Source organism: Papio anubis, chromosome 18 (genome assembly GCF_008728515.1).
Source record: "Papio anubis isolate 15944 chromosome 18, Panubis1.0, whole genome shotgun sequence".
Lineage (NCBI taxonomy): Eukaryota > Metazoa > Chordata > Mammalia > Primates > Cercopithecidae > Papio > Papio anubis.
In genome coordinates, this window is record NC_044993.1 from 63,275,175 (window position 1) to 63,300,185 (window position 25,011).

A 25,011-nucleotide genomic window follows, 5' to 3' on the forward strand; every position below is an offset into this window, starting at 1 on the left:
GGTCACATGAGGCACCCAGGTTTCCGGGAGAAAGGAACAGATTGTGGCAAGGGTGGATGTGAGTGCCTTCTGCTCAGGGTCTGCATACAGCTGCAGGAAGAATAAGCTCGTCATGCTGCTTCCCACAGGTGGCCTTGGAGTGTCTGTACCATCGAGAGAAGAGGATTGGGATTGATTTGGTCCATGACAACGTGGAGAAAAACCTTATCCGGGTAAGGTATCTCTTAGGTCTGCCCAGCCCCCGGAAGGAGGTGGGACGGCCAGCAGGTCACAGAAATTACTGAGCTACCTGTCAGGAGCAGAAGCCACACGTGTCACCCTGTGGAAAGCTAGGGCTCAGGAAGCATGGGCGGAGGCCTAGTTTGCAATTTAGGAACAGGGAGAAATGGAGTTATTTGACTCTCAGTCTTTTCATCTCCAAAATAGGCATGATAATAATATACCAATAACAATAATAAAAACTAGTGTTTATTGAGCACCTACTATATGTCATAGGCTATACCACTTCATATGCATTATTTAATGTAATGATAAAATAATCTATAAGTGAGTGCTTGGCACATAGTAGGTGCTAAATTTTCTTTTTTTCTGGGAGTCTATAAAAAGAAAGTAGGGCAATAAAAAGAAAAACAATGGTGGAGCCTCCATAATCAACCCTTAGCTGCCTGGCCCTGGGGTCACGTGGATTGAGGCAGGGGCCCCACGCTGACATTTCACTTCCTGGGGTCGAGGGTGGTCAGTGAGAGGGGAGGGGAGAAGTGACGGCTATGGCTTGAGAGACAAGACTGAGGTTCTAAGAGGCACCACTCTTTCTGACATTTTTCATTTCAGGAAGTGGATTTGCTAAAATGTTGCCAACAACAGATGAGAAAATTAGCTCAAAGGATTGACCTCCAGATGCGGTAAGGGCTTTTTTTTTTTTTTTAAATTCCCTCTCCTTGGGGTTTGTTTTGGGACTCCCAGGTTTCTGGGGGACAAGCCAGAGGGGCCCACTTGTCTCTGTGTGGTTCTTTTGGTCAGTGGTGTGCTGGTAAATGTTCAACAACCAGCTTTCTGGGGGAAAAAAAAGAGTCCTGAATGTAGGATCAGCCAGTTTGGGTGGTGTAAATGCTACCACAATGGCTGATTTTAAGCCGCTAATATGATGTTACTGAGACGTGCACAACTGACTCTCACAAGCCGGTGCGTCACTTGTTACTCTTGTTTACAACGAGAGCCCTGGCAAGAGGCAGCTGGCCTCCTTGAGGCCCCTCTTAGCCTGTGGTTTCCCCATTTGAGTTCTAAACCTTGGGAGATGACAGAGGGTGGGTGGTATTAGGTAGCAGGGCCAGGGGCTGGGCACCTCTGCAAGGGAGCTGGTGGATGCATTGAGCCAGAAGTCTTCAAAAGAAATCAGCTTTTTGTTCTTACAAAATTATGTAACCAGTATCCCGACAAGCCCGGTGACCCCCCTCATAATTAAAGGGAGACAGGTTTTACAGGGCTTGGGGCCCATAGCTAAGCCCTTGGCACCAGCTCCCCCTGGAAGCAGCTGCCTCACCTCCACCTGTATCTGGCACTCACCTTTAACTCTTTCAGGGCACGCTGCTCTGCTGGTTTTTCCACTTCATTCACTCTTGACACAGAGACACAGTAAGCACGGGACAGGCTGGCAACCTGGCAGTGGCTGTCCGTCCCGCTGCCTGGTGCACATGGTCGGCTGGGGTGGAAGCAGAGGGGCCGGGTAGCTTCCAAAGCAGCCCTGGGAGCACACGTCTTGGTTTGCTGTACCCCAGAACCCACCTCCTCCTCTAGGAGCCCTTGGAGCCCCCGAAGTGGTTAGTGCTGGATGTTAGGAAGAAAGACATCACAAGCAAGTTACCCTTAGAGCAAAGAGCTTGGTCAGGGACAGACACATTGGAGACCCCTAGAAAGACATCAGGGGTGGAGGTATACAGAGAAGATGCAAATATAGCAGGAGGGATGATGGCTGAAAGGACAAAAACAGAGTTGAAGTTTGATGGTCTGTGTGCCCCTGTCCTAATTTCTCACAATTCCACCTGTCACCGGGACTACTGTTACCTATAGTTTGTCTATAAATTGATTTGCTTAAAAAAACCTTAAGCACACCAGGGCGACTACAGTCAACAGTAATTTATTGCACATTTAAAAATAGCTAAAAGAGTATAAATGGGAATGTTTGTAACACAAAGAAATGATAAATGCTGGAGGGGATGGATACCCCAGTTACCTTAATGTGATTGTTACAAATTGCACGCCTGTATCAAAATACCTCCCACAAATATATACACCTACTATGTACCTGCAAAAGTTCAAAAAAAATAAAAAATAAAAAATCAATTCAGTAAACAAAATTCCTTAAATATTCATATTTATTTGTTTGTTTGTTTTTTTGAGACGAAGTCTCACTCTGCTGTCCAGGCTGGAGTGCAGTGGTGCGGGCTCAGCTCACTGCAACCTCCACCTCCCAGATTCATAAGTATCTCTGGCCTCAGCCTCCCGAGTAGCTGGGATTACAGGCCCATGCCACCACACCTAGCTATTTTTTTGTATTTTTAGTAGAGACAGTGTTTCACCATGTTGGCCAGGCTGGTCTCAAACTCCTGACCTCAGGTGATCTGCCCACCTTGGGCTCCCAAAGTGCTGAGATTATAGGCGTGAGTCACTGCGCTCGGCCTAAATACTCTTATTTAAACAGGCAAACTTTAACAAAGGGAGAATTGGGACAGGCCAGTGTCTTTGTTTTATTGCATTTTTCTTGCACTTTTAAAAAAATTACTTATTCATTTTTAATTGACAAAAGTGGTATATGCTGTATCATATAAAACATGATGCTTTGAAATTACATGTATGTTTCAAAACATTGAACTAATTTGAACTACTTAACATGTATGTTACCTCACATACTTATTTTTTGTGGTGAGAACAGTTAAAATCTCAGTGATTTTCAAGTACACAGTACATTGTTATTAACTATGGTCACCATGTCTTTGGAACTTATTCCCCCTGACAAACTGAAATTTGTACTCTTTGATCAACATCTCCTCAATCCCCCACCCCCAGCCTCTGGTAACCACCATTCTACTCTGTGCTTTTATTAGTTTGATTGTTTTAGATTCCACATATATGGGGAGATCATGAGATATTTGTCTTTCTGTGCCTGACTTATTTCACTTTACATTATGTCCTATAGGCTCATCCTTGTTGTCGCAAATGACAGGATTTCCTTCTTTTTCAAGGCTGAGTAGTATTCTGTCGTGTATACATGCCACATTTTCTTCATCCATTCATCTATTATGAGACACCTAGGGTGATTTCATGTCCTGGCTGTCGTAAATTGGGCCGCAATAACTGCCCATTTTAAAGCTAGGTTGTTTTCTTGCTATTGAGTTCCTTATATATTTTGGATAGTAACCCCTTATCAGAGGTATAGTTTGCAAATATTTTCTCCCATTTCTTAGGTTGTCTCTTCACTCTCTTGATTGTTTTGTTTGCTGTGAGAAGCTTTTTAGTTTGATGTAATCTCATTTGTCTATTTTTGCTTTGATTTCTTGTGCTATTGGGGTCATTGTCCAGACCAATGTCATGGAACTTTTCCCCATCTATGTTTTCTTCTAGTAGTTTTACCGTTTCAGGTGTTACATTTTAGTCTTTAATCTATTTTTTTTTTTTTTTTTTGAGATGGAGTCTGCCTCTGTCACCCAGGCTGGAGTGCAGTGGTGCAATCTCGGTTGACTGCAACCTCCTCCTCCCGGGTTCAAGTGATTCTTCTGCCTCGGCCTCCTGAGTAGCAGGGGTTACATGTGCCCGCCACCATGCCCGGCTAATCTTTAATCTATTTTGAGTTGATTTTTGTCTACGGTGTGAGGTAGAGCTCTAACTTGTTCTTCGGCATGTACATTTCCACTTGTATCAATACCATTTTTACATGGTATTGGGAAAGAAAGAAAGGAAGAAGCTGTCCTTTCTGCATTGTGTGTTTTTGGCATCTTTGCTGAAAATCCATTGACTGTAAATGCCTGGATTTATTTCTGGGCTCTCTATTCTGTTCTTTCTTCCAGTTATTTTTGTGATCTTCTATGTATGGCAAGAGAGAGTGGTTTTCCATTTGTAACTGCCATGGGATGTGACAAACCATGGCGCCGGTGGAGACAGGAGGGCTGACGTTTGGGAAGTGGTGTCGTCTGAGCCGGCAGAGTGAACCAATCACAGATTTGAAGTGGGGAGCTGGACCTCAGAGGAGAAATCCTGAGACTGGGGTCAGGAGGCTGCTTGTGCAACCCCAGATGATGCAAGCAGAGGCCGGGGGAGCTGGGAGAACCAGGGAGACTGAGACAGATGGAGACAGTCCCAGAGACTGAGAGACACACAGAGAGAGATGAGCACTGACATCAAAAGAGACAGACATGAAGAGATAAACAGAGACAGGGATGGGGAGTAGGGAGACAGAGGGACAAAGAGGCACAGAGTCAGATATGCCAGAAAGCGAAATCAAGAGACGAGATAGAGACAGAGAAAGGCAGAGAGATGAGGAGAGACAGATATGGAGAAAGAGGACAAGAGACCGGGTACGGTGGCTCACGCCTGTAATTCCAGCACTTTGGGAGGCTGAGGTGGGTGGATCACTTGCGGTCAGGAGTTCGAGACCAGCCTGGCCAAAATGGTGAAACCCCGTCTCTACTAAAAACACAAAATTAGCTGGGCAGTGATGCATGTCTTTAATCCTAGCTACTCGGGAGGCTGAGGCAGGAGAATGGCTTGAACCCAGGAGGTGGAGGTTGTAGTGAGCCAAGATCACGCCACTGCACTCCAGCCCAGGCCACAGAGCAAGACTGTGTGAGAGAGAGAGAGAGAAAGAGAAAGAGAGAGGGAGATGTTTGAGCTTGGATAGAGACTGAGAGAGATGAGAGCAACTGAGACAGACAGCAAGAGCAAGAGAGAGAGAAAACAAACACAGAGTGAGTGAGGGAGAGGATGAGAGCAGGTGAGGGCAGCATTTCGCTTTGTGGAGACTGGAGGCCGAGCCACCCTGGATGGAGACTGTTTGTCGCTGGGCAGTGGCTGTGTGTCAGATGACTCCTGCCATCTCACGGGGAGGCAGCTTGTGCTGCCAGAGGGATTGGGATTATACTGATTAACTGAGAGCTGGCCAGAACCTCATTAGCCAGGCAGAGTCTGGTGTGTCCTCACGCGCTTGGGGAAGCTCTGCCGCTGAACTGCTCAGGTGGCCAACACCAGGCTGCTGGCTCATGGTTTTCTGCGAAGCCTGAGGCCTGCATTGGGGCAGGGTGGTGTGCTTGCCACACCAGGTGAGAAAAGGCTCTTCCTGACAGAGGAAGTCACGTTTGGGCTTTTCCTGGTGGGCTGACAGCAGGGTGAGCTTGGCGCTGATCCGGCCCTTGGTTGTGGGCCAAGTAGGGAGGACAGGACTGCCTCCTCTTTCCCCAGGCCTCATGGCAAGGGCCAGGCAGCTGGACACACTGGACTCTGAGGTCCCCAGGTTTCCCTCTAATTCTCTGCCATGTTTGCTTTCCACATCCTGGCCTCGCTTCACGTTCCAGCTCATTCGGCAGGACAGGGCCCCATTTCTCCAGGGCTCTGCCAATTTGGAAACCCCAAGGGCCCCGGGTCAGGGGTTCCTCCTGCTCCGATGTGACCCATGCTTCCTGATAGGTGGGAACCCCCATTACTGTCAGGATTTCACTTCCTGGCTCCTGGCCTGCTGGAAATCCCTCACCCGCAACCAACATCCATAACAGAAAAAAAAAAAAAAAAAAAAAAAAAAGACATAGATGGAGGAGAGGGAGAGAGACACCCAGAGAGACACACAGAGGCTGAGACAGAGAGAAACCAAGAAAGAGACAAAGGTTGGAGAGACAGAGACATAGACACAAGAAGGGAGGGAGAGAGAGAGAAAGAGAACAGAGACACTCAGTTTAGCTGGTGTCTGACATACCCTCACTTAATGGAAGTTATTCCCTTCTCTGCTCTTACAATTCTTCTAAACACTCCAAGGCAAAGTTTCAGCTGCGGCTTATGTGTCTGTAACATCAACTGATCTCTCTTTTTTCAGCCAACAGGGAAACAGAAAAAGGTCTAGGCTTAGAACCTTCTGGAGGAAGTAGATTCTAGCTAGGATTTAGTAAGTGCCTACTTAGTATTAATATTTATTAATATTTAGTGAGTGCCTACTTAGTATTAATATTTAGGTCTGAGGTGATCTTCTATCGATGGAAAGGGTGATGGGTTTTTCTTTAAAGTCAGGAATGTAAAATTTCATTTTATCATACATTTATTTACATTTTAAAAGTGATTTTAGGCTGAATGCGGTGGCTCACGCCTATAATCCCAGTACTTTGGGAGGCCAAGGCAGGCGGATCGCCTGAGGTCAGGAGTTCAAGACCAGCTTGGCCAACATGATGAAACCCCGTCTCTACTAAAAAAATACAAAAATCACCCAGAAGTGGCGGCGGGTGCCTGTAATCCCAGCTACTAGGGAGACTGAGGTAGGAGAACCCCTTGAACCCAGGAGGCGGAGGTTGCAGTGAGCTGAGATCCTGCCACTGCACTCCAGCCTAAGCGATAAGAGGGAAACTCCATCTCAAAAAAAATTAATTAAATAAAAGTGATTTTAAAAAGGAAAAATAAGTAGAGTTTGGTATTTGACAAGAATCATGGAAGTGGTTCTCAAATGTCTGGAATTTGGCAGTAATCTTTAAGTCTAAGTTTCTTAGCCAAGATACCAACCAGCCCTCCTGGCCTAAGCCCTGGCCCTGATCCATTGTCCTCTCTTTACCTCAGCCCAGTCTCTGACCCCACCCAGCCCCAACCCTACCCAATTCCTGTCTTCACCTAGCCCCCGACCCAACCCAGTCCCTGAACCCACCCAATCTCTGTCTTTACCCAGTCACTGACTCCACCTAGTCCCTGTCCTAACGTAGCCCCTGACTCCCCCCAGTTCCTGATCCCGAGGTCCCTAAACATCTGGTGTTTCTAGCTTCTCTGCCTTGGCACGTGTGATGTTCTCGGCTTGGAATTCTCATTCCCCCAGCAGCAATTCCCCCATAATGTCTACTCCAATTTATTGTGAAAACCCAGCTCAGACACCTCCTTGGAAAGCCTTCCCTGACCACCCTCTCATCCTCAATTAACGGTTTCCTCCTCTGTGTTTTTTTGTATTTTCAAACCTGCACAATGGCCTTACCCTTCTGAGATATATATATGTGTGTGTGTGTGTGTGTGTGTATATATAGTATTTGTTCACACAAATCTGTGAGCAACTTGAAGGCAGTGACTGTGTCATCTTATTCATGTCTCATCCCTTGGTGTGCAGCATAGGGTCAGACACAATGATGGATTTACGAAGTGATTTGACTTGCATCAGACGTTGGCCAAAGTATGGATTGATATCTTCTAAATTAGGTCAGCAAGCTACAGCTGGAGGGACAAATCTGGCCCACAATCTGTTTTTTTAAATAAAGTTTTATTGAGATGAAGCCGCAACCATTTTTACATATCTGCGACTGCTTTCGTGCACAGTTCAGTAGTTGCAACAGAGACCATATGACCCACAAAGCCTAAAATATTTATCATGCAACACTTTACAGTAAATGCTTACCCATCCTTCTTCTAAAGGACAACAGGGGCTAGGTGTGGTGGCTTACGCCTATAATCTCAACACTTTGGGAAACTGAGGCAGGAGGATCACTTGAGCCTAGGAATTCAAGACCAGCTTGCACAACACAGCAAGACCGTGTCTACAAAATATTTAAAAAGTTAATCAGGCTGGTGGCTGCATGCCTGTAGTCCTAGCTACTCAGGAGACTGAGGTGGGAAGAGTGCTTGAGCCTGGGAGCTCAAGGCTGCAGTAAACCATGACTGCACCACTGCACTCCAACCCGGGTGACAGAGTGAGACTCTGGAAAAAAAAAAAAAAAGAATAAAGGGCAAATCTGTTTGGAATGGGGGGAGCCTCTGGGTATGTGGTGGGGCATTGAGGTGGGAAGAGGACTGAGAAGCTACTGGGGGGTTTCCTGGGGGACCAGGGCTTGTAACACACACCTGCTGTGTGGCCCAGGCTGGGAATTCTGGGCAGGTGCACAGTCCAGGAATGACTCCTCCCTCCCTGCAGGGATAACCGAGATGCTCAGCACGCCCTGGAGAGGGACCTCGAGGATAAAAGCTCGGCGCAGTGCATCGATGAGAAGTGCTTTAACCTGAGAAATACGTCAGACTGCATCAGCTTCTTCCACGGCATGGAGAAAATTGATGGCACGTAAGTATTAGACACCCCCTCCCCATCCCTGGCGTGTCCAACTGGAGTGAGGGCTTCTGCTCCTGCCAACGAATGGCGAAGTGGCATCGTGCGCCAGCTAAGTGGGAAGTAGTGTGGTCGAACGGGGATCCTCCAGTGCAGGCGGCAGAATCCAAGTTGGGTTAACTTAAGACAAAATGGATTTACCCAAGGGGTTATGGGGGAGCCACGAACTCAAGGGGAAGGCTGGAGAGGAAGGTCCTGGCAGGGGGAGCTGTGTGGTCAGAGTGCCTTCATCTTTCCATCCTTGCCCCACTGTTCAAGATCCAAATTTCGACAGAGCATGCCATTGGCTTAGTGAGGGTCGCACAGCCACTGCCGCTCAGCAGTTTCACCAAAAAAGAAATTCCCAAACGAGTGACAAGCTTGGCAGGGAGGCCACCTGGGGTCAGCTGATGCTGATAGTGGTTTAAGAGAGTGAATTCTTGCCTGGCCAGGTGTGGTGGCTTACCCCTGTAGTCACAGCCCTTTGGGAGGCTGAGGCTGGAGAATTGCTTGAGGCCAGGAGTTCCAGGAGTTTTCCAGACCAGCCAGAGAGAGAGAGAGAGAGAGAGAGAGAGAGAGAGAGAGAGTGGAGTCTGGAGCCAGGTTGCCTGGCTTCAAATCCCAGCCTCTACACTAACACTGAGCAAGTCACTTCATTTCTTTGGGCCATTTCTGAATCTATACCTCTGGGAGAAAATTAGTACTCAATTCCCAGGGCTGCTGTGAGTATGAAAAAGGTGGGTGTATGAAGTTTTAAGCACAGAGCCTAGTATAGAATAATAACAGCCAACATTTATCGAGTGCTTACTGTGTGACCTCATTTTCTCGTCACAGCAGCTACGAGGTGGTGCCTTCTGTGAGCCTGTCATGATCCTGGGCATATCACAGAATTGTGAGATTTTATGCAGAATGAAAACATGCTTCCCACTTGGTAGTCTGAGGTCTGAGAGATGCTTAGGATGAGGAAGAAGGTGGGGTCTATCTTAGTTCCGCCTTCTTCTGTTTAAAAAAAAAAAATCTCTAGTACATAGAATTGTGCTTGGCACATGTTGGTATGCAATAAATTTTTATTGAATGGAAGAATGAGTGTAAGGAGGAAGGGAGGGAAAGAAGAACCACAGGAAGGGAGGAAGGGGAGCGAGAAGGACGGTATTCCTTGGCAGTCTCCTTGGCCCAAGCCTGGGGTCACTTTCTGGATCTTACAAATGTCGAAGTGCTGAGGTGACCCTTTGGGACTTACGGTAATGACAACTCCTGGGGACTTTCTTCCTCTTCCTGACAAGGTGCTGTCCCCCATGGCACTGGCAAGGTGAGCAGGACTTTGGGGGCTTGGCCCCCCTCATCTACACAGGGAGTCCAGAGGGTCTCTCTTCCCAAACAGATTCCTCTCCAGAAACCTGGCAGCCCCAGAGCCTCCAATTTCTACACCCAGGAGGGACCTGCTACTTGAAGTCCCCCATCTAGAGACTCCATCTGCAGAAGAGAGCTGCTGTTTGTGGCAATTAATTGCTTCCCAGATGTGCTAGCTTGGGGCTTTGTATTTGTGGTTTTGTTATTTATTTACTTATTCAAGACAGAGTTTTGCTCTTGTTGCCCAGGCTGGAGTGCAATGGTGCGATCTCGGCTCACCACAACCTCCACGTCTCCAGTTCAAGCGATTCTCCTGCCTCAGCCTCCCGAGTAGCTGGGATTACAGGCATGCGCCACCACGTCCAGCTAATTTGTTTGTATTTTTAGTGGAGATGGGGTTTCTGCATGTTGGTCAGGCTGGTCTCAAACTCCTGACCTCAGGTGATCCTCAGGCCTTGGCCTCCCAGAGTGCTGGGATTACAGGTGTGAGCCACCATGCCCAGCCTTGGGGTTTTCTTAAAGCAGGGCTATGTCTGGGCGGATGAAAGAGGATGTTTGGTGACTGTCTGAATTGCAGTATCTCTATTTTCTAGATTAACAGTGATGATGATGATGATGATGATGGCAGTAGACACCTTTTTTTTTAAGACAGAGTCTCGCTCTGTCACTAGGCCAGAGTGCAGTGGCACGATCTCAGCTCACTGCAAACTCTGCCTCCCAGGTTCAAGTGATTCTCCTACCTCAGCCTCCCAAGTAGCTGGGACTGCAGGCACGTGCCACCACGCCCAGCTAATTTTTGTATTCTTAGTAGGGACAGGGTTTCACCATCTTGGCCAGGAAGAGACACCTTTTACCTGGTGTCTGCTGTGTGCTAGACATTGTGCTGACAGCTTCATGTGCAACATCTCATGAATAATAAATATTTTTCGGGCGCTTACTCTGTCCAGTGCCGTGATAAGGACTTCACATTTAAACACTCAGCAACCCTGGGGGTTAGTACCATTATCTCCATTTTACAATGAGGAAACTAAGGCTCAGAGAGGTGAATCGATTGGCTCAAGCTCACACAGCAAATGACAGAGCCGTGATTCTGAATCGGCACTGAATACTGAGCCTATGTGTTTTACCAATGGTGCCTTCCTGCGTCTCCAGCAAGGCCAGCTGTCCTCTCCATCTTTAGTGGACATAGACTCCAGAAAGCACTTCCCCCTCCTGAGGCACACTGCCTGCTGAGGAGGCAGACTGTCTTTGGCAAATTCCTCCCCAGGGAGAATGTCATTAAGCACGTTATTTTCTCTGGGGAGCTCAGCTGTCTGTTGCAGGGGAGAACAAGGGCTTAGAGGTTACTGTTCATGACATTGACAGTGTCCCCCCTTTCAGAGGCAACAGAGACACTCAAAGTAAATCTGCGTGTTTCTCTCTGCTGTCCTTATCGTCTCCTCTTTCCTCCGTGTTCTGGGATGGGGCGTTGTTGTGCGGCCTTGAACAAGATGCCCCACTCTCGGAGCCTCAGGTCTTGGTGGGATGAAGCTCTGAACCTGACATAGTACCACTCCTATCTCCAGAAGCCCGAGATGCCTGTTTATTGCTTGATTTTTAACTCCTACAAAAGCCGGGCAAAACAATCACACACACTATATGATTTTTAATACTTTCTATGCACCATGCAACCTAAGTGTGCTTTAAAATGTCTGAAAAGAAGCCGGGTATGGTGACTCACGCCCATAATTACAGCACTTTGGGAGGCCGAGGTGGGCGAATCACGAGGTCAAGAGATCCAGACCATCCTGGCCAACATGGTGAAACCCCATCTCTACTAAAAATACAAAAATTAGCCAGGCGTGGTGGTGCTCGCCTGTAGTCCCAGCTACTTGGGAGGCTGAGGCAGGAGAATTGCTTGAACTTGGAAGACAGAGGTTGCAGTGAGCCGAGATCCTGCCACTGCACTCCAGCCTGGCAACAGAGCAAGACTGCATCTCAAAAAAAAAAAAAAAAGAAAGAAAGAAAGAAAAAAAAAGTCTGAAAAGAGAGTTTTATTTCAGAAATATGAGTTCAATTCCTGCTGCCTGAGTATAAAAATCTGCTTTATTTAAGAACTGGAGACTTCCTGGACCAGAAAAGACCTTGAGAAATTACCTAGTCTGGTTTATCCAGGACCTGAAGCCAACTCAAAGAAATGCATGCCCTTCCTCAAAGCCTTCCCAGATGAGAAAACCCCACGTGGTCCATTGGTTGCTTGTTGCAGGGATTTACATGCTCTGCCAGGAAGAACTTTACTGAGGAGTTGCTCGTGTGTCACCACCTCCGAGAAGCCTTCCCTGCCTGCCTTTGCTAATGTAGCCTGTGTCCCTGTCCATTGATCTCCCCAGATCCATTCTCCAGCTGCCACACTGTGTGTCCTGCACAACAGACTCTCCTCTGCAGACCTCCTCTCCTGGGCTCTCTGTCCTTTGATTTCCAGATGGGTTCAGCCAGGAGGAGGGGCACCAGCAGAAGACAGAGTGTGGGAGGGGAGAGGCTACGATTTCTTCCCCTGCTACCTCCCTCCCAGACACTGTAGTCGACCATGGTTCCTTCTCTTCTGGGGCTGTTATAACACCTACTGCTTCCTTTTCTCTTGCCCGTTACAGCTGGGATAATGACAACTTCATGCAGTTTCTTTTTACCTTTTAGTGGTGGGGATAGGGTCTTACTCTGTTGCCCATGCTGGAGTGCAGCAACGTGATCTTGGCTCACTGCAGTCTCTGACTTCCAATTCAAGTGTTTCTCCTGCCTCAGCCTTCTGAGTAGCTGGGGTTACAGGCACGTGCCACTACACCCAGCTAATTTTTGTGGTTTTAGTAGGGACGGGATTTCACTATGTTGGCCAAGCTGGTCTCGAACTCCTGACCTCAAGTGATCCTCCCGCCTTGGGCTCCCAAAGTGCTGGGATTACAGCCATGAGCCACCGCATTCAGCACTTCATGCATTTTCTAATCCCTAACCATCTCAACACCCTTCCGAGTATTCATCTATTCCCATTTACAACCCTGACCAACACATAATGACACCACTCCATTTGTCTCTTTCATCCTCCTGCTGCTGCTGCTGCTGCTGCTTTTGAGACAGGGTCTTGTTATGTTGCCCAGGCTGGAGTGCAGTGGTGCAATCATGGCTCACTGCAACCCTGAACTCCTGGGCTCAAGAGATCCTCCCACCTCAGCCTCCCAAGTAGCTGGGACCACAGGCATGTACCACCACACATAGGTACTTCTTTTTGGCATTTTTTATAGAGATGGGGGTTTCACCACATTGACCAGGCTGGTCTTGAACTCCTGGGCTCAACTGATCTGCCTTCCTCGGCCTCCCAGCATGCTGGGATTAGAGGCATGGCTGGCCCGGCCCTCCAGTTTCTAAATCCCTTCCCAGCACATAACACAATGTGTAACTATCTCCTCATTCACTGTCAATCTTCCTTCTCTGGCAATTAACCGCCACGAGGACATGGATGTTGCTGTTCTTGTTCATGGCTCTCTCCTAAGTGCCTGGAACAATGTGTGGCATGTGGTAGAAGTTGAAGAAATATTCCATGAATTAATGGCAGTGAAAGTAGCGTGGCCACATTCTCATTGCAGAGTTGGAGGGTCCCTGAACCCTCTCTGTGCCCAATGCCTGCTTCTTGGCTTGTCCGTGTTGTGTTTCTGGTGGCAGTGGTGTGGGTGTTAGGGAAAAGAGCTCTCTGAGGGAGCCCCTCTCTTTGACCCACTCACTGAGTGCCCTTCTGCCGACCAGCTGCTCTCTTTAGGGTTCTCTTGCCTCCCCTGTAAAATGAGGGTGTTGGATCAGGACAGTGGTTCTCAGCAAGGGGTGACTGTGCCCTCTCCCAGGAGGGTACTTGGCAATGTCTGGAGCCATTTTTTGGTTGTCACAATGGGGTGGTCCGGGAGCTGCTGGCATCTAGTAGGTAGAGGCCAGGGATGCTGCTAAACATCCCACAATGCACAGGAGAGAGAATAATCCCGATCCAGAGGCCAAGACTGCCAAAGCTGAGAAACCGCAGATTGTGAGGTCTCCCAGGGCTGCAGCAACTCGTCCCTGTGCCTTTGCAGGATCTCCGTACCCGAGACCTGGGCCAAGTTCAGTAACGACAACATCAAGCACTCTCAGAACATGCGGGCCGACTCCATCCGGCTGCGGGAGGAGGCGGAGCACCTCTTTGAGACCTTGTCGGATCAGATGTGGAGGCAGTTCACAGACACCAACCTGGCCTTCAACGCCCGCATCTCCGAGGTGACGGACGTGAAGAATAAGCTGCAGACACAGCTGGCGAAGGTGAGCAGATCCTCCCAGGACCCCTGCCTTCTCTGCCAAGCCCTCACCCTCCTCCCGTGAATCTGAGCAGTTTCTGGGCCAAGCTGGCCCTGCCCCTGGTGCCAAACCAGTACCCTCCCTCCCCAAGGTCTGTGGTCTTGTTCTTTCTAAAAGCGGCCAAGGGCTGAGCTTCCTGGGGGGATTTAAGCATCCAGGGTTCATCCTCTCTTGCTCACTGGAGGATGGAGCCTGGAACTTGGCCTGGCTGTCCCCAAGAGGCTGTGACGCTCCCAGGACCCCTTATTCTCCATCTAAAACCCATGTGACTGAGCATGACAGGTGCAGAGAACGGAGCCTGGCAGCGCATTGTCTCTGTCACTCCAACACATCTTCTCCGCCCACAGCAGCATCTTTGGAAGTGTAACCTTTGACTTCCAAAGGCCTCAACAGAACCATAACAGTCTAAAGGGATTTCCTGCTGAGGGATGGGGTGCTTTTTGGATCTGAGGAGTCTGCAGCACTGCCCGATTCTGTCGTCAGCCCGCTATGCCCACACCAGCTTGCCCTTTAGGCATTTTGCGTCATGCTGTGTCACACCTCCGGGTTGGCTCTTGGAGTCCTCTTTGGATGGAATCTATACTCCCTGCTCAATGCAAATTTAGATTCCCACTGGGTGCCAGATGCTGCGCTAGGCACTAGGAATAAAATGAGGAGCCGTATAAACACGGGCCCTGGCCTCTGGGGATTTGACATTCTCCTGGAAGAACAGTGGTGGCTGTGAAATTTATATACACAGAAAGAACTTGGATGATAGTCAGGTCAGAGGGAACTTGCCTTGAATTTGTATTTGCAGAACAGTACGCCTTTTTAAGGCCAAGCACAGTGGCTCACGCCTGTAATCTCAGCACTTTGGGAGGCCAAGGTGGGCAGATCATTTGAGGTCAGGAATTTGAGACCAGCTTGGCCAACATGGTGAAACCCTGTCTCTACTAAAAATACAAAAAACTAGCCAAGTGTGGTGGCGCATGCCTGTAATCCCAGCTACTTGGGGAAGCTGAGGTGGGAGAATCGCTTGAACTTGGGAGGCAGAGGTTGCAGTGAGCCAAGATCACACCACTGCACTCCAGCCTTGGCAAAAGAGTGAGACCCTGTCTCAAAACAAACAAACAAACAAAAAAAAAAAAAACTGTGCCCTTTTTTATTGTGTCTGTATCTTTGGGGGGATTCGTGGGCTGCAGGCAGGGTTTGATGGAAATTACAGTGGTAACTTCAGCCCACCTACATCTGCCACCCTTTAGTCTGGTACTCCAGAAGAGACAAAAAATAAGTAAAGTTTATTTTTCTTTTCTTCTCTCTCTCTGTCTCTTTTTTTTTTTTTTTTCCTGAGATGATCTTGCTCTGTTGCCCAGGCTGGAGTGCAGTGGCACAATCACGGCTCACTGCAGCCTTGAACTCCTGGACTCAAGCGATCCTCCCGCCTCAGCCTCCCAAGCAGCTAAGACTACATGTGTGAGCGACTACACCTGGCTAAGTTTTTTAGTTTTTTGTAGAGACAGCGTTTCGCTATGTTGCTTAGGCTGGTCTCAAACTCCTGGGCTCAAGCAGTCCTCCCACTTCGGCCTGTCAAAGTGTTAGGATTACGGGAGTGAACCACCGTGCCTGGCCTCGAAACAGAAGTTTCCATGAAATCATTCCAACATTTTTATAGGGAGGGAGCAAGGGTGGGTGAGCCAGAGATTCTCATGGGACCCACACTGGGTAGAGCAGAGAAGCAGGGGACATTGCCACCCAGAACAGATCAACAGGGAGTTGAGTGGCCGAAAGTTGGTGGGAAGAGGATTCCAGAGAGAGCAGCAAGGCAAAGGATGCATCCGGGACGAAGCTGGAAGAAGGGGCAGGCGGGTCTGGGTAGGCTTGGTGAAGGGTTTGGATTCTCACCTAAGAACAATGGGGAGCCTTTGAAGGTTTTAAGCAGACAGTGTTTGGGTCCAAGCTTGTCCTTTTGTTGATTTCTTTTCTGCCTGGGTGGCAGACGGGATGCAGCAGTTAAGAATGGATGCAGGGGCCGGACGTGGTGGTTCACACCTGTAATCCTAGCACTTTGGAAGGCAGAGGCAGGAGGATCGCTTGAGGTCAGGAGTTAGAGACCAGTCTGATTAATATAGTGAAACCCTGTCTCTACTAAAAATACAAAAAATCAGCTGGGCACAGTGGCATGCACCTGTAATTCCAGCTACTCGGGAGGCTGAGGCAGGAGAATAATTTGAACCCAGGAGGCAGAGGTTGCAATGAGCTGAGATCTTGCCACTGCACTCCAGCCTGGGTGACAGAGTGAGACTCTGTCTCAAAAAAAAAAAGGAATGGATGGATAGAGTGGTTAGGGGGCTCTGGAAGAGGCCCAGGGAGTGGGGAAGGCTGCCTGTGCTGTGGTGGTGACATCAAGTCGAAGAAGGACTGGAAGAGGGTAAGATATCTAGAGAAGGCAAAGTTGGCACCGAGTTGGCCTGTGCACCTTCCCTTTATCTTTCATGAACTATTTTCCTATTAATTCTCTAGAACAGGCTTGGCAAACTTCTTCTGTCAAGCGCTAGATGATAACTGTGTTCAGCTTTGCAGGCCATATGGTTTCTGCATACTGCAAAAGCAGCTATGGACAATCTGTACACAAATGAGCACGGCTGTGTTCCAATAAAACTTCACAGAACTAGGCAGCGGGCCGGATTTGGTCTACAGGTTGTGGTTTTGACAACCCCTGCTCTGGAACTTAGCTCAAAAGCCTCTCCCTCCAGGAATCCTTCCTAAACTCCACGGCCTATTTGCACTCACCATCTCTGGGTGGCCACTGCGTTCTGAGACTGTGTTTTTCATTGCTTCTTCCATCTCATACCTTTTGGCTAGAACCACTGACCTTGAGCCACACTGCATGGATGTGATGAATCCTCTATAACCTTGGCCAACTTTCTTAACTTCTTTGAGCCTCAGTCTCCTTGTTTGTAGAATGAGGATAAGAATGACTGTCACAGGAGGCTGAGGCAAGGAGGATCGCTTGAGCCTGGGAGGTGGAGGCTGCAGTGAGTTGTGATTGCACCACTGCACTCCATCCAACCTGGATGACAGAGCGAGACCTTGTCTCAAAAAAAAAAAAAAAAAAAAAAAAACCGAAAATGACTGCCATGAGGATTATTTGAGTTAATGCAGGTATAACACCTGAAGGAGTGAGGGCACGTAGTAGGCACCATGTCTGTACTAGTGGCTGTGATCTTACTGTATTAGTTTATTTACTTGCCAGTATGTCTTCAGAGCACTGCTCCTGATTTAACCTTGTCCCCCTACTGCTTAGTAACTGCCTGGTACTGCTCACATCTTTGTGCAATGAATGGAAGGACTCTACAATGTTGAGGTGGCTTTTTTGAGACAGTCTCACTCTGTAGCCCAGGCTGGAGTGCAGTGACTCAATGTCAGCTCACTGCAACCTTTGCCTCCCAGGTTCAAGCGATTCTCCTGCCTCAGCCTCCTGAGTAGCTGGGTTTACAGGCACCCTGCACCGCCACCACACCCCAGCTAATTTTTGTATTTTTTGTAGAGATGGGGTTTTGCCATATTGCCCAGGCTGGTCTTGAACTTCCAGGCTCAAGTCCCCTGGTCTCAAGTGATCTGCCTGCCTCTGCCTCCCAAAGTGCTGGAATTACAAGTGTGAGCCACCATGTCCAGCCTACAATGTTGAGTTTTTTATTGAGGTTTTTTTTTTTTAAGAATGAAGCATGCATGAATGAATGCTTTTAATGTCTCTTTTTCTTTTTTCATGCAAAAATCCATTTTTTATGGTAAAATATGCATAACATAAAACTTAGCATTTTAACCACTCTTAAGTGTACAGTTCTGTGGCATTAAGTACATTCACACATTGTGCATCCATCACCACCATCCATCTCCAGAACTTTTCCATCTTCCCAAACTGAAACTCTGCACCCTTTAAACACTCCCTTTGCATTTCCATCTTCCCCCATATCCATGGTGATATGGTTTGGTTGTGTTTCCACCCAAATCTCATCTTGAATTGTAGCTCCCATAAACCCCATGTGTCAGTGGAAGGGACCCGGTGGGAGGTAATTGAATCATGGGGGCAGGTTTTTCCCATGCGGTTCTTGTGATAGCGAATAAGTCTTGTGAGACCTGGTGGTTCTATAAAAGAGAGTTCCCCTGCACGTTCTCTTTTGCCTCCTGCCATGTTAGACGTGCCTTTGCTCCTCCCCTGCCTTCCATCATGACCGTGAGGCCTTCCTAGCCATGTCGAACTGCGAGTCCATTAAATCTTTTTTTCCCAGTCTTTGGTATGTCTTTATTAGCAACATGAGAACACATGAATACAAGTAACCTCCATTCTACTTTCTGTCTCTGAGAATTTGACTCCTCTATGGACCTCATATAAGTGGAATTATACAGTAGTTGTCCTTCTGTGACTGGTTAATTTCACTTGACATAATGTCTTCAAGGCTCATCCATGTTGTAGCGTGTGTCAGAATTTCCTTCCTTTTCAAGTCAGAATAATATTCCGTTGTCTATACCACATCTTCTTTATCCATTCATCCATTTATGGACACTTGGTGGTGTCCGTCTTTTGGCTCTTGTGCATTTTCTTTTAATGAGGCATCTCATACGGTGGATCAAATGTAGTTCATTGTCATGTTTCATTGCCTGAAGTTTGTGGTCTGGGGATGACTTGGGAAGGCTCTTTTGGTTGGCTCTTGGTGCCTGGTTTCTCACCTGTGAAACAGAGATAAAAATTTCTACATGGTAACATTACTGTATTAATGAATTAATCTCTGGAGCTCTTAAAACAGTGCTTGACAAATGATCAACAGTCAGTAAAAGGTAACTGTAAGTATTAATTCAATTATTGATGGAGAGAGAAAGGATCTTTTGAGTGGAGGTGGAGAGAGCAAAACCTTTTCCCTTTCAAAATTTCTCTAGTGAGGATCCCTTGAGTCCAGGAGTTTGATACTGTAGTGAGCTATGATCGCAGCACTGCACTGCAGTCTGGGTGACAGAGCAAGACTTTGTCTCTAAAAATTAAAATTAAAATAAGTTGAAATAAATAAATAAAAATAAAAATTCCTCCAGGGAAGTTTTGAATTGTTACTAACAACCTCATCACTGCAGACCAGAGGGTTTTTGCAACCTCATGGATTTTTATTAATAGTCATAATTTAATCACCAGCTGTTCTGCAAATAAGCTAGCACCCGTCTGAAATGCGCCAAACTCCAACCCTACCCTATTGACATTTTCCTGAGCAAGGATTTGTCTTCTGGTTGGTGAATTTCACATGGTATTTTTCTAAAATAATACAGGAATTTGACTCAATGAAGATAAATATATAGCAACCATTTCACCTTTCGACAGTTTACTTTGGCTGGAGGATTTGAAATGCTCTCTTCTTTTTTTGAGACGGAGTCTCACTCCGTCGTGCAGGCTGGAGTGCGGTGACAAGATCTTGGCTTACTGCAACCTCTGCTTTCCAGGTTCAAGCAATTCTCCCTCCTCAGCCTCCTGAGTAGTGGGTGGTGCCCGCCACTATGCCCAGCTAATTTTTGTATTTTTAGTAGAGACGAGTTTTCACCATGTTGACCAGGCTAGTCTCAAACTCCTGATCCCAGGTGATCCACCCGCCTTGGCCTCCCAAAGTGCTGGGATTACAGGCTTGAGCCACCGTACCTGGCCTGAAATGCTCTCTTTAAAAATGTAACTGTTATTAGTCGAGCTCAGCCTGATTCTCCTTGGCAAAAGGCATTTCTGGAAAATTCCAAGTGCCCATCCGTACCTGTGCTGCAAGGCAGTTATTTCCCAAGCGGTCATAGGAATCCACCTTGTAAGGCCAGATCTACATGGCTCCACATGCAGACAGTGGTTTGGGGCTATGCAGACAGCCTCACCTGTTCACTGGGATCCTAGAGTTCTGTCACCTCGGCCACACCCCAAGCCTCCTAACTTGCCCTGGGGCCTCATCCTTGCACTTTGAGGCTCCAGGCATCACTGTATCATACTGACCACTGCTAGCAGAGGAGCTGGTGACTTCTCTGGACTAAAGAAGTTGGTGGCCACAGAGTGGGTTGCTGCCTTTGAGTGCTGATTTCTCTGAGACACAGGGCCCTGGAAACTTCTAGAAAAACAACCCCTCACTTACATGCAATTACCCACATGAATGCGCATTTGAGTGGGGGATCTCTTCATGTGTGGGGGGAAAAGATGCACAAATATGGCTTTTGGGGGTAGGATGTGTGGGGTCAGGGATCCTTCTATGGAGAAAGTGCTTATTCTGACGTGGGAACTAGATCCTGGCAGGTGAAATATTAGATGTGTTACATGGATGTAGCATTAATATCATTGAATCATACAACGGGAAGATTATTCCTTCTTCATTGCTTCTGACTATCTCAAAGGTGCTAGAATGCCTTCCTTACCTCTTTTAACACCTGCCAATCTTCCTTTTATAATTTTTTTTTGGAGACAGGGTCCCTCTTTATTGCCCAGGCTGGAGTACAGTGGCGCAATCTCGGCTCACTGCAACCTCCACCTGCCAGTTTCAAGCATTTCTCCTGCCTCAGCCTTCCGAGTAGCTGGGATTGCAGGTGTGCACCACCTTGCCCAGCTAATTTTTTTGTATATTTAGTAGAGATGGGGTTTCACCATGTTGGCCAGGCTGGTCTTCAGGTGATCCACCAGCCTTGGCCTCTCGAAGTGCTGGGATTGCAGGTGTGAGCCACTGCACGTGGCCTCACCTACTGATAAGCATTTGGGTTGTTTCCATTTGGGGTGTTACAAGTAGAGCTGCTGTGAACCCTCATGTACACATATTTGTATGCACTCTCACAGAGTTCAAAAAATATTTGGTATAAAATGGGGATTTCACATAAGAATTTTTCAGATTTCCAGCATCTCTTGAAAAATTAGTAGCTCTAGCAATTCAGAGCCCATGTTTCTACAAGGAACAGTGGCTAAGAGTTGAGTGGCTGCTGCCTCTCTTTGGGGTCAGGTGCTCCAATTAGCCTCAGGCCCCACCACTCCCTATTACAGCACACTTCCCTCATTTGCATTATTTACTTGATCCTGTAGCCCTGTATTTGTGCACTCTGCTTTATATATCAGAGGAAATTCAGAGAGGCAGATAAACAGAACATCCAGGCATAGGAAGAGTTTGAACAGAACAGAGAAGGGCTATGAATTTTAACCTTGAAGGGCTTTGGTTTCATTCTGAAGTTTCTTTGGGGTTTTGACTCCCAAGCAGCCATTATTAGCATCAGCAAAACCACCCCTTCCCAGGAATGCCTGGCCAGGAAAGTCTGGCGTCTGAGGGGTGAGGGCCCCTGCTGGTGATCTGAGGCCCTGCGTGCCTACTGCCAATCCCTCTGTTTGTCCAAGGAGGTCTGGAACCCATTGTGCACTGGGAAATGCTTTTGTGCTTTGCAGCCGATTCTTTCCAGCGGCGGAGCCTGCAGCCAAGCTACTGATGGCTGGTTTCTAAAACTGGCCCAGCCCTGGGGAAGTGGAGCTGGCAGTCTGGCCCTGTGCTACCCTCCTCATAAAACACCACTGCATCCCGGGGAGAAAGTCTCTGTCTTTTCTGATGGTGTCACAGAGCAAGACTCATCATGATGCCGACTTCTCTTTAACACATGTCCTTCCTTTGCTCATCTACCTTTCTAGCAAAGGCATCAGGCCTCAGGCTTAGAAGCTTTGGAAAGCAATAGAACCTAGAGAAAATTATTAACTTCTTTTTCCAGCTAGGCGTGGTAGCTCACATCTGTAATCCCAGCACTTTGGGAAGCCGAGGCAGGCAGATTACCTGAGTTCAGGAGTTCCAGATAAGCCTGGCCAACATGGTGAAACCCCATCTCTACTAAAAATACAAAAATTAGCTGGGTGTGGTGGTGCATGCCTGTAGTTCCAGCTAGTCCGGAGGCTGAGGCAAGAGAATGACTTGAACCTGGGAGGCAGAGGTTGCAGTGAGCCGAGATTGTGCCACTGTACTCCAGCCTGGGCGACAGAGTGAGTGTCCATCTCAAAAAAAAAAAGAATTATTAACTTATTTTTCCCATTTTCCCTATTGTTATGGTACCCTCTATTAGTGGAAAATAATAGTAGCTTTCCACTTGGGGAAATAATTTAAAGATTTCATTTCAAATACATACGTTAAAGGCTGAAACAGGCTGATTTGAAGAAAAATATTAAATGATTATGTAGATGGTATATGAATATGGGAAATGTGATGACATTGCTGCCCAGTACCTGAAATTTGGGAGCGTTAAGAGGAAAACTTAAGGCAGATTAAATTTAACAGAATTTAATTGAGCAAAGAATGATTCGTGAATCGGGCAGCGCCCTGCACCAGAATAGATTCAGAGCAGCCCCAAAGCTGCCACGTGGTCGGATGATATTTACAGACAGAAAAAGGCAAGTGAGGCACAGAAGGTGGAAGTCAGGTGCAGAAACAGCCAGATTGGTTTCTGCTTATTGTTTGTTTGCCTTATTTGAACAGGATTCGAACAGTTGGCTGCCTGCGATTGGCTAAAATTCTGTGATTGGTGCAGGAGTCGGTTCCAGGCTGTTCACACATCTAGTTAGGTCACAGTTCACTGTGTACGGGAGAGACCGTTAAGATATGTAAGGAAGGAAGCTGGACGTGGTGGCTCATGCCTGTAATCTCAGCACTTTTGGAGGCTGAGGTGGGAGAATAGCTTGAGCCAGGAGTTTGAGACCAGCCTGGGCAACATAGTAAGATCTTGTCTCTACAAAAAACATAAAAATTACCTGGGCATGGTGGCATGCGCCTGTAGTCCCAGCTACTTGGTAGGCTGAGGTGGGAGGATCACTTGAGCCCAGGAGGCCGAGGCTTCGGTGAGCTGTGGTTGTGCCACTGCACTCCAGCCTGTGCAACAGAGCGAGACCCTGTCTCAAAGAAAAAAGAAAATAGTAAGGAGCCAGCGTTAGGCTGAATGAAGTTTAGTTCGTTTCATCGGAATCCCTGGCAGAATAGTTACCCCTGCACCAGTGTAGATAGTTCATATGGGCAATTGTGCCCTGAAAGTGACTGCCATGTTTTAGGAAAACACACCCACATCAGTATTCAACTAAGGAAACAGCCGTATGTCCTGATGGAGGGATGACCAGGTTTCAAGAGCACTTTTGACCAGACGCAATTTTCATGCCTTGTATTGACTTCAGAACAACACCCCATCCCTGGCTTCATAAGATGAGCCGCCCTTGCAGACACTCAGTAATCAACGGCCACTGTCCATTCCTGTGCAGGCGCTCCCCTCTCTCTGCAGTCTGCATTTTCTTAGAAGGTTGTGACCTGAGTAATTCTTCAATGCGGTGGTTGTCAGCTGAAGGCAGTTGTGTTCCCCAGAGGACATTTGAAATGTTTGGAGGCATTTTTGGTTGCTATAGTTGGGTGAGGGGGTGCTGCTGGCATCTACTGGATAGAGGCCAGGGATACTGCTAAACTTCCTACATGGCACAGGACAGCCCCCCACAGCAAAGAATGATTGGGCCTGAATGTCAGTAATGCTGAGGCTGAGAAACCTTGTTTTAAAGGAATTCCAGGCACCACTGAGGAATGGGGGGGAGGGTTTGAGGAGGTAGAAGACCTCTAGAATTCTTCAGATCTGCGTGAGTCCTGAACTCACAGACTGTTGTCTGAAGGAGCCAATTGCCCTCTTATAAACTACAAGATTCCAGAAGGGAGGAAGAATTTGGGTGTATAAAACCTGGGCTGTGCCTACTCCCCGTGGCTTGGTGAACAGGGTGGTTCTTCAGGGCATCCACACCCCTAAATGCCATCCCTGATCTGTTTTTGTTTTGTTTTGCTTTCGAGACAGAGTCTCCCTCTGTTGCCCAGGGTGGAGTGCAGTGGCACGATCTCGGCTCACTGCAACCTCTGCCTCCCAGGTTCAAGCGATCCTCCTGCCTCAGCCTCCCGAGTAGCTGGGATTACGGACGTGCACCACCACGCCCGGCTAATTTTTGTATTTTTAGTAGAGACGAGGTTTCACCATGTTGGTCAGGCTGATCTCGAACTCCAAGGTCCACCAGCCTCAGCCTCCCAAAGTGCTGGGATTACAGGCCTGAGCCACCGCACCCGGACCCCTGTTCTATTTAAGACTAGGTTCCTGTAGGTCCTGGACTTGGTGTGAATGTGACTTTCAGAGGCTCTGCTGTCTATGGGTTTCCAGCTATCTCAGGCTGTAGCTCTCAGGAAATGGCTCAGCGTCATATGCATGCATAGGTAGGTCTCTACCTGATGCCCACCTTAGCACCAGGAGGAATCAATAGCCCTTCTAGTGTCATGTGGGCTCAGGTCTCATCATAGTACATATGTGACTGGATGGACCCAGCATGAGGGCTCCCTGGGAGCTCAGACATGGGAAACTCTGAGAGCTGCGCCAAAAGGTGGGCTGGTCAGGGGGACTGTGTCACTGGTTATCAGTTCATGGGAACACTGTGCCAAATGGGAGAGGAGTTGCTGGAATCAGGAAGGTGGAGCCAAGGTCCAGAGCTGGGGAGGTAGCCGACAGATGCAGGAAGTTGGAGGGACCAGACAGGAGATGGAGAGAACGAACATGGGAGAGGGCAGCACAAATGAGGCTGTTTCTAGCTCATTTTGTGAGCACCACCTATGCTCAGGGACGCTAGTACTTCCTTCCTCCCATGGCTGGCTTCAAATGGTGACAGCCAATCATATGCTTTGCCTGGAAGCCCTGGGAAGGACAATCACCGGGATTGGTTCCTGGTGAGATGAGAAGAATATAAGGTGCAGCCTGGCCAAGGCAGAGGGTTGCAGTGGCATCTCGCGTGTACTGTTATGCCTCAGCAGTCCCCTAATTTTTTCCAAGTCATGCCTCGTGTACCTTTGTGTCTTTGTCTGCTTGCTAGCATGGGACCTACTGGCTAGCCTCACCTATGCTCCAGCTTTGACATCTGCTGGCCTCCTCCTTGGTCCAGCCTCCCCTTCCATCTCCACCTTCTGTGTCCTCACAGGTAAGACCCATAGTGTATTGCAGAGGGCTGGGCTCAG

The 25,011-nt window shown here is 47.9% G+C and overlaps 1 protein-coding gene across 1 annotated transcript in view; it reads left to right on the forward strand.

The window, feature by feature from the left end:
• The window catches only part of TEKT5 (tektin 5), a 65,198-nt gene that overhangs the window by 3,744 nt on the left and 36,443 nt on the right, over nt 1-25,011 (forward strand). The window contains exons 2-5 of the mRNA XM_003916526.4: nt 129-212; nt 832-902; nt 8,132-8,275; nt 13,738-13,960. Coding sequence (XP_003916575.1) covers nt 129-212; nt 832-902; nt 8,132-8,275; nt 13,738-13,960 — 522 coding nt within the window. The remainder of the gene's footprint in view (nt 1-128; nt 213-831; nt 903-8,131; nt 8,276-13,737; nt 13,961-25,011) is intronic.